The following is a 10,927-nucleotide window of genomic DNA, read 5'->3' as shown; positions in this document are numbered from 1 at the left end:
AAACACTAATAAGCCTACTACTGGCAGTAAAAAAATAGGTGGGTAAAAAAAAACAGTTATTTAGTAAAAATACCTGCATGTTACCTAAAATATACGCAAAAAAAATTTCATCGTGGAACTAGCACACTTACGATTAATAACTTTGCACACCATCTGAAATATTATTATACATACAAATCATCTTGAGTACACATTTTCAATAATAGTTCCAACTTACATGAATTGTACGTGAACATGATATTAGAAAATTATAACAGTATAATATATTAGCTTATATGTTTACACATTTCTCTCAAGATTTTAATATTTATTATATGAAACGTGGGCAAATATAACGTACTATAGAATCTGAGATAATATTTGTTTTTAAGCTTAATCGATAGCTTTTATTCTTCAGTTACCCGCCCAAAATAATAACTTATTTAACGTGCAGAAAATTACAGATTTTTATTAGAAAATCAAATAAAATCTCATAACATTATTAAATGAGCACAATATTATTTTACAAAAATATAGTCTGAGTTCCTAGGCCCAATAACATAGAGTTTTAATAGTTTTATAAACATGTTTATTATTCGCTAATAACAACCGTTTTTAAAAATGTAATAAAACTATAAATCGTTCGAGTTCCCTTAGTGGCACGATCCCCACTTATTCACAGCATTCGATACAGTATGGGTATTCACACACACGAGTACACGACAATACGTAAGCATATTGCATCATGCAGTAATACACACGATTTTTCAATTCTATCGACTAAAATGTATCTATATTGGCTATTAGTTATAAACTAATACTTGTATGAACTTACGACTAATTAAATCTATTCAGCATTTCTAATTGTAGCTGGATATTATATAGTATATTATATAGGTAGTAGCACTATAATATAGGTACCGAATGTAATTATAGATAGAGGTACCTACTTATAACATGTATAATATAATTATATTACTCGTTTTTTAAGTGGCTTAAACGTAAGTAAAAATGTATGAGAATTCTGTAGAAGATTATGACAGCTGACAGGTATAATAACATGTAATATAATATGTTACATTGCTATACTCATTGTTATTTAAATAGATGCTTTAAGTAAAATATTAATTTAAATTACAATAATAACTGTAATCACCGTTAATGTCAAAATTCTGACACATTATAAAATACTTAAAACAAATTAATGTTTCTAAAAAATCATTTAAAAATATTATAGGTACTTCCTAGTTATATTTGTCACATTATTTTTACATATAGAGATTATCATTTAATGAAGACGGGAGCTCCAAGTTTCAGAAAAAATCTACACGTATCGATTAACCTATAGAAAAAAAAATGTCTATAGTCATTAAATATAGTTATATAATATATTCACAGTAAATTAAATTTCAATAACATTTTCAATTATCGTTGACTGATAAACGGCCCCCAAGCGCAAAAAACCAGATTTTAAATCTTATGAGACATACCTACAACATCATTATTAATCTAATTTGATATATGTATAGGTAAAGGGGATTGGCGCCATTAACTATATACTCAATAAATCGTATACCTAATCTAAAGAAGTCTTCATACGATAACAGCTCAAGTATATTTTTTATATAATTATATATTATTATTTCCCATATAATTTAGATAAAATAACCTTTTTATTAAATTTTTTTTGGCGTTGGCATATATTGCTGTCTTAGGTAGTTAAGCGGTCATATAATAAAATTATTCTTTTACATAAATAGGTAGTAGAACGATCATCATTATTGTCATGAATGATTGAAGCTTTTTTACGTCTAATATTTTGATTAATATAACATAAATATTTTTATTACAAAACACTTTAGGTACACAGAAAGATCTGAAAAAATACAAACATATTCTAATGAAACGAAGTGTTTTCAAAATATATAGGTATCTCCTAAAAAGTATCCCCAGAAGAACATTATAAAAAAAATTAATCTAGTTTTTTTCACTACACTCTCGGATTTTTATGAAAGTGAGAAATTTTAGTTGACCGAACGTTTATTTATTTATTTAATTACACCCGTAATTATAACATACCTACCTATTCCTCTGGCCTACATGCGAACTATGTACTACAATGTGTATGCTATTAGATTTATGCACTTTTATGTAACATTTTTTTTAACAGTTATATTTTTAGAAATAAATTATGGATAAAATAACCAGTGACAAAATATAAGTTAGTTAAAGTAAAAACCTATAAGAAAAATACAGCAATATGTTTACCACTGTTGACTGTTGAGTATTAGATAAACTGATCCACCGTAAATTCCGTTTAAAATGTATTTCAAATATCTTTAAATACAATGATTTATAGTTATATTTCAATTATAATAATTACTTGCTCTTAATTATTTAAAGTTACTTAGTAATATTTTAACTTTTACTTTGTACTAACTACCAAAAAACTTACTAATAATATAATATTAGGTATTTTTTTATAATCTAAGTATAAACTAATGGTGAGTGAAGCAGATATAAGAATTCTAAGATGGATGTGAGGGGTGCCTATCGACAGTAGAATAATAAATTAATTCATTAGAGGTTGTGTAGGAGTATGACAACAATTATTTTGAACAGAAAGTACTTAAGTTGATAAGTCATGTTATGAGGAATGATGACACGGAGGCACTGAGAGTGGCTATGGTATAGAAGCAAAGATGAAATGATGAGAGAGGAAGACAGAAAGATTGATAAACAGCTGGTGTGGGTAAAGGTGAGGTGGTGGACAGAGCCCTATCATGGAGATATAGGACGTGAAGGTGGTAGCCGATCCGGATAGTTGGGAGCAACAGGCGAAGAAAAGGAAGAAGAAGAAATATAAACTAATATATCATAATAAATAAAAATATTGAATAGCACTCTTGATTCCAATTATATGTATATACTAACTTTTCCAAATCATACATACATAACTGTTTCAAATATGTTTTATATAAAATTAGCGCAGTTAAAGATTTACTAGATTAATTCAGAATTCGGGAAATGAAACTGTCAAAATAATTGTTTATAGGTAAATTACGAATTAAGAGTATTGTAATTTTATATATTCAGACTCTTACCTTATAATTTCGAAATTCAGCCATCTTAAAATTGCACTGTCAAACAAACAATATAATTTGAACAAATTATGATTCCTTGTTCAACCTAGAATAAATATAAATAATATATTACTAATTGAAAGTTAGTACCTAATAATAGTTAATAAAATATTATGTTTTTAGAGGTATAAATTCACATATAATAGGTATGCTTGATATAATATCAAATATATTTGATAACTATGGCATATGGGAATGAATTAAAATATATTATTATATTATGCTATAACTACCTTAATCATTTAATTTTATCTAAAATGTACCGTTTAATTTTCTACTGGAAAAGATGCGTGTAGTGTTTTCTAATTATCTTTTCAACCAACGTTATCTACAAATGCATGATGACTATGAATTTGTAGGCTGCCATATAAGTTATAAATCCATTTTAACAAAAATTTTCAATTTTATTATTAAATTTTTATTATTATTATTATTATTTTACTATTACAACTGTATTCGTAGGTAGACAAATGGATAAAGAAACTTTTGAGGGCTCAGCCCTCCGGAAATTTCAATAGCTTCCTCCCTGATGGAATTGTATATACGTACATGGACCATGTAAATAGTAATCGGACTACAAAACACTTAACTTTTGATAATGCTAGTCGTCCCACTTTACCCCGACAAAAAAAATTAATTCAACCTAATATCTGCCTAAATGATTGTATCAACGGAAAAATGAAACTTATACTCATTTGTAAGTATTACCTACAAAGTTCAAAAAAAATAAAAATGAAATTGGTTTACCGAAATATTTAAGAAAATGCGAAAATATATAAGAGAGATAATATAACAGAAAATAATAAATTTCACATTTTATATAAACAAAACAGAATACTTGGAAATAATACCATGGAAATAATTAATATGTTTCTGTATTTAATTTTATGTTTAAAAATAATAATTATGCAAAACCGTTTTCGATGGGATTAAGTCATAATGACTTATAATGATTCTATGTTCTTACCGCCGTGGAATGTATGGTCAAATGATTTCATTAACAATGAAAATTGGGACGAATACAACGATGTATGTATTAACAATAAATTAAGTGTTAAAAAATAATATTCATACAATCAAATACGATTATATAGCAACTTGTCTTTAAACACCCCGGTGGCCATGAATGCCTACCAACAGAAATTGCTCAAAGTGTCAAACTATGGAAAAGACCTGGCGAAATATTTAGCATTGATGGACTTGTCGTCCAGTCTAAAGGAAATACAAACGATATAGATAATTTATTGGCCACCAATGAACGACTAATGAATGTTAAAGTAATAACAATATTTTTATCTTAGTTTAATTTTAAGATTACAGTAACATTTTATTTTATTTTACCCGTCGTGATTATATTTTATATACGTGGTTATCATAAGGTAGTAGGTACCTAGTTGGTAGGTAATAGGTATATTTAAAAAAAAAACAACAGTTGTTCTCAAAAGCAATAATTATTAATTATTATAACATGACGTATAGCTGTTTATGTTTAACTGCGATTGTATAATAATATAATTTGGCGGTGACCTATACAATAATTATACAATAATACCTACGTATTTACGTAGTTTAAATAACAATGAAAAATTACTTTCTGTAAAATTCAAGGCTTTACGGAATACTTAAATTGTTTAAAGAAATATTCATGTGTTCAAAAAATTATTAGTTTAAATTTTTTTGATGTTATTCGATATTTAATTCGGAACAAGACTCCACTTCAAATATATGACTACTTTAATAAAATTCCTTTTCCATATGATTTCTCAAAATGGCAAACTATAAGACTTGTGCAAGATTACCTATACTTATAATGAAAACATGATTGTATTCCCGGTTCGCTCAATATTATAATTACAATATTACCAGTACATATGGCTATTATAAATAGTACAGAATACTACAGATTGGTGTAACAATAATTAAAGTGTTGTATTTCACAACGTACCTATACATAACAACCTGACAATCAACGTAGTATAGGTATGCATTGTACATAATTTGAATATCGTCGTACCAATATTTTTAATAATTATATACCTAAATTTAAATAATAGTCATTTTTAATAATATTACACAATTATATTATTTATTAACAAATAGGTAAATAAATAAATTCCAGGTTTCCACTTTAATACACTACTTAACTAAAATAATATACTATAATATATAGGATGTTACTGTAGGTAGTTAAACTGCATATTTTCATATATTTTAGTAGACAGGTACCTACGTTTGAGGATTTTCTGAAATACTATCAATACGTTCTTGGATTATCTATCCAAATTGTTATCGCTTGTTAGCGAAACTAAATTTAATCTAATAATTTAGCTCATAGGAATTTTGAAAAATAAATTGGTACTCAACTACCTTACAAAAAAAAAAAATCTCCAATCATCTCTTATTCTCGAAGTGTTCAAGATGTTCGTTGTATTGTTCAACTCGGGACATGGTGATCAGGTGATGGGTGCCTACCTACGAGTCAAACCAAATAGGTATACGTTCTAAAAATATAGCGATATACACACTTGCAGTGTCCCATAAAAAAAAAAGGCGAAATGAACAATAGCTACGCTCAAACGACTTATGGCTCTACCAACCTACCTATGTCGTCTTACTTATGTACCTGACCACCTGTTGCTACCGTTTTAAATTAACGTCCCGTACGATGGACGAAAACTGCACGATTTTGCTTACCTAGCCGTCGGCGTACCGATTTACAAAAAAAAAACCTCACCCTTTTTATTTCTACTCGAAGACGGTCGTTTGACAAAAACCTCACCCTTTATAGGTTCATACTCTGCATACCATATAATAGTAACTGTTTTAATCTACAGACGACACACCATTTTGCCGGATAGCACATTGTACAGTAAATAATTATCATATGTAAATATAAAATCAGTGTGGGGTGTTTTGACTAGTAGATTAGTACTAGTGAAAACCTATACAGTATACCACTACCTGTCTTATACGCATCCATGGTTTTTACCTAGGTGCAATATTAGTGCGCATGGTATAGCGATTCAAATTGTTTTAAACACAAATGTTTTCATAATTTTTTTTTAGGATCGTATCGATTTAAAAAAAACTTCGATCATCGGATACTATAGCCAATAGAGCTGAAAATGTATTTTGTATTTCAATTTTTAGAATAAGCATAAATTTAAGAAATAAATATCTAATAAATATAACATTTTAAAAATATATTAATTTTGAGCAATGAAATCAATCAATTGAAAATAAAAACCTAATAAATGAACCTTAAGTGCGCAGTTTTTGGATAGGTACCTACTCATAAATATAACAAATTTGAAGAATAAAAATGCGCGGTTTGCGTGATCGAACGAAATTATTAATAACTAATAAGCAATACCAATCATCTATAATAATAATAAACATAGTACAATATTGAAAATGAGGGTCTTACCAATTTTCCGTCGAGTCGGTCGAGTCCGCGCCCGCTGTGGCCCTCTTCTTGTAACCGCGTCGGACGTGCGCACACGTGCTCGGGCGATTGCGTGTGTGCGGCGACTGGCGCGTGTCTGTATACGGCAACCGCTGCAGATTGTGGTGACGAGCGGCGACGACAGCGACGGCGACGGCGACGGTGCGACGGCGACGACTGAAACGGCGGCGGCGGCGGCGCTCGACGACGAAACGATAAAATAAAAATTCGGTTCGTCTCGCACCCGATAGGTCACTGGCCCTGGCTACGGTTCTTGTGACGCCCCCCACCCCGATATCGGTCATCGGGCGGCGTTGTCGTCGGCTCGCTCCGGTCGTCTCGCTCACGTCACGGGTGGTTCGGGGACGGCTAAACTGCCCCCCGGATCACGGTGCAGGCGTGCGCGCGCGCTCGCTCGCTCGCTCGCTAACTCGCAGACCTTGAACTTGGCGACCGGAGCCACCGACACCACTTCCTCGCCGACCTCTTTCTCTTCCTCGTACGCCACCTCCTCACAGCTCCGTCTTTGGATCTCGTGTGGTGCGACAGCAGAAGTACTGTAGCCGCCGTTACAGTGTCATATAGGGTAGAGCTATGTCGAATAAAATAAACAAATCAAATGTAATAATTGATCGTCGACCAAAGAATTATTATTATAATAATCCGCTATCCGTCGGCTAAATATTATTCGGGAGTACCTTATTTGTACTACCAAACTATCTACACGAAATAAGTGAAGATAAACTCGTGAAATGCAAGACAATAATATTTGTTAAATGTATGACTTATGGGTTATGGCCTTATGGACCATAGTCTTATAGGTTATAGCATTGAACAATTCTATTAGAAAACTCAAAACTGTACATTGCACTGTTCAACTGTTGAGTCGCGTGTAGCTTACCGTGTCACCAGAAAAAAAAATTGTTAATAAATGTTGTATTTCTGAGTATAACTGATTTATATCGAATGAACGATGTTTCAACTTCAACCAGTTCGACCGATGGTATTGGAGATTATTTGATATCAACTACTTATGTCCCAAGGAGAAAGTTCTACATCCGACAAAAACCGGAATTTTTTTCAATTAATTTATCATTCACAATTTCGCCAATTGTCCCTCGGGAATATATAATTTCATTAGCGTGCTTTCATACGTAATCGATTGACAAGACGTATACTTTTCTAAAACTGATTTTACGGCGACCGGTGCCAATGTAATTTTTTCCACAAAAATACACTCTACGGATAGTGAGTGTTCTATAGAATCCACGGAATTTTTTATATTTTTTTTAACTTATTGCGGGTAATATTCTATACAGAACGTATTGAACTCCGTTTTACAATATTTTAATCTCCAACTTTATAATATATCTTAAAAAATAATACAAAATATATACAATGTTAAGCAAATTTATTACAAATTATAATATCATACTATTATTTGAAATTAAATTAAAAATTGGAGTTCAATGTGGCCTGTAGGATGTCTTCTTCTTTATAGTTATCAAAATCTAACAATTCTAAAAGACCTAAGAAATAGTCCTTTGAAGTTATTTTTTCAATATAATACACAAGCAGTAGATTAGTGAAAATGTAGTATTATGTGGCAACTAAAATATAAAATATAATTTTCAAATTTTATGGAATTGGGGAAAATTTGAAAAACCAGAACCGGGACCCTAAACTAGAACTTTGAAGTTTTTAAATGGCATACTATCAGCGTTGGTAAAACTCGTTGCTAAATCATGAATGTATTAATAATTGAGGAAGACAAAGAAGTAGAATTAATTTTTGTTTGAATTTCCGTTTTCTATTTTAGTTCTATTTTTGCTTATTGGTTTGTAAATATTGTGTTTGCTGAAATTGATATTCAATAAATTGCTCTATGGATTTTTCATAAACAACACAATATTTAAAATTTGGCCATAGCTTTGTACGTAATATGTTTGTTTGGGAATTCAGAACAACAATAACATTGCAAAATGTAGGTACCTACAAAAAATGATAAAATATAATTAATAGTGGAATTTTTACTATACGTAAATTACTATACGATTAATATATTTTTAATGATACAAAAATAAAAAAATCTTTCGAGGATAATTCGTTATTATACTTTTAAATAATAAATATCTTATGTCTTCAACAGTTAAATTTCAAACGCTAAGAAAAAATATACTTGATAAATGCTAAACTTTTTTTTTAATTTAAATAAAAAAATACTTATGATTAACCTTGTATTAAATTGCCAAGCTGATTTACTCACAAACAAAAGTTTTAACATATGCCTGTCGAAAATAACTAAAAGAAATTAAAAAATTTCAAGTCTAATTAATATGCTAAAAAAGACCAAAATATTTTGAAAATTTAATTAGGTATATCTATAAAATGCACTATTATAATATTTGGTGAAAATGTCAAGTCTCTATGTTTATTCATTTTTGATTTAAAACAAAAAAAAGAAGTTGATTTTGTGATTAACTGGTTTTGCATAAGACTTCCAGTTTTTCTATAATTTTTTTTTAGTTTTTCCCAAAAATTTTGAAAATATCTTGCTTATTTTTACCTTTGACCTCCCCAAAGTATCAACTAGATCCAATGTTTGACCAAAAACCACTCTAAAATTGAAAATTGTAGCATTCTTACTGCACCTTGACTGCTCTATGGCGACGTCAGATACACAAAAAATATCAGTGTAAAACCATACCTACATTTATCCCTCCCCGCTTAGAATCTGATAAAATATCACATGTATATAACTAAGGGCCCGTATTACAATAGTCGATTACACTTCGAGTGCGTTTAACACACTGATTTTACCGGCCGAATTCCGCGGTTTAACCTTAGATCAACTATTGTAATAAGGGCCCTAATACATTCCCCATTTATCAATAATCTGAGAGATCTAATAAATGGAAGGTTCCGTAGTTTTTTCTCACAACCACATTTATTAAGTATAGGAGTAAATTAATCCAATCAACATATAATAAAATCTTTTTAACGATACTTAAAAATGTATTATTTTAATTGAATGTAATTATCAATAAATTTAAAATCAGAACACTTCTATGCATTATTAATTCAACGGATAAGTATTTGTAAATTAATTAATTATCATAACTACTACAATTATTTATCAATGAAATGTAATTTACTCGCGCCTCGTCAATTTTATTTAATATAAACATTATTTTAATTCTTTCAACCCAAGGACAATATTTTATATCGAAAATTAAAAATGTACGAAGAATTGGTTTTGCATTTTTAGTAGTTAGCTTATAATTATTGACATTCATTACAAGGTACCTAACCTTATAATCGTATTGACCCACCTCCAACATATATTTTAAATAGCACGCAAGACTCGGATATTGTACATACTTTTTCTTTCAGTACCTTCAATCTTCATCTTATATCATTTTTATTCGAATATTTGAAATATACGAATTACGAGTATACTACATCAGTACCTTCCTAGACAAAAAATAATGAACGTAACCAAATGTTTTTAAGGTCACTAGAAAAATTAACGGGAATGTAGACTATAATATATGTTATTCCTTATATGTTGTGTGTTTACATTAGAATATAATATGAGCTGTCATGAAAATAGACATAATAATATGTTCGTGAATATTGTGTATATTATAATTTATACTAAAACTTATAAGGTTTCCAAATAACTAACCGGTTAATAAGACGATCAACATGAACCAGCTAGTGAATTCTACAAAATCCTATCAGTTCGCCAAGTTCGCAGTGTAAAGAGCATGAAACTAAAAATGTATTTTTTGAGTTGTTATGAGCTAATTTTTAACCAAAGGCAGAGCAGCAAAGCATTAAAATCTATTCATAATAGTATAATGTATTAAATGTCTAAATGCGAAAATGTCATTATTAAATTAATAATCTTTATAAATTACTTAACAAATTTTATTACAACATTTCACATGACAAATGTCCAAATAAAATTGATGAAAAATAAATTCTTGACAATTTTAAGTTTTTAATAATGTCATAAGTGGCACAATAAATATTCAAATAACCATAAAAAAAACTAAATACAATACATAAATATAAGTGAAAAAAAAACATAAAACATGATTTATAGTTTCTTCACGGTTTACTTGAGAAATTATATTATTCCAATAATATTATTAGGTACAATAGTTTAGGATAGTTTACGTAATATTTCTAATAATCTAATCGATTAATAACTTTATCGTATATAGGTAGGTATATAATATATATAGGTATATTTATATAGGTACCTATATAAATTTATATTAAAATTTATTTAAATCGTTCAACTATGTAACTAGTCAAGTGGTTAAAAATGATGAAAAAATTATTACGTTTT

General features: G+C 29.2%; 1 protein-coding gene across 1 annotated transcript in view; it reads right to left on the bottom strand.

Annotated features, from left to right (window-relative positions):
- LOC100164077 (cationic amino acid transporter 2) overlaps positions 1-6,759 on the bottom strand; it is a 34,842-nt gene extending 28,083 nt beyond the window's left edge. The window contains exons 1-2 of the mRNA XM_008189644.3: positions 6,550-6,759; positions 3,084-3,168 (exon numbers count right to left, since the gene is read on the bottom strand). Coding sequence (XP_008187866.1) covers positions 3,084-3,107 — 24 coding nt within the window. The 5' untranslated portion in view covers positions 3,108-3,168; positions 6,550-6,759. The remainder of the gene's footprint in view (positions 1-3,083; positions 3,169-6,549) is intronic.
- Positions 6,760-10,927: the final 4,168 nt, after the last annotated feature.

Source organism: Acyrthosiphon pisum, chromosome X, assembly GCF_005508785.2.
Source record: "Acyrthosiphon pisum isolate AL4f chromosome X, pea_aphid_22Mar2018_4r6ur, whole genome shotgun sequence".
In the NCBI taxonomy this organism is placed as follows: domain Eukaryota; kingdom Metazoa; phylum Arthropoda; class Insecta; order Hemiptera; family Aphididae; genus Acyrthosiphon; species Acyrthosiphon pisum.
The sequence above is the reverse complement of the archived record's forward strand: the minus strand, read 5'-3'. Positions and strand labels throughout refer to the sequence as shown.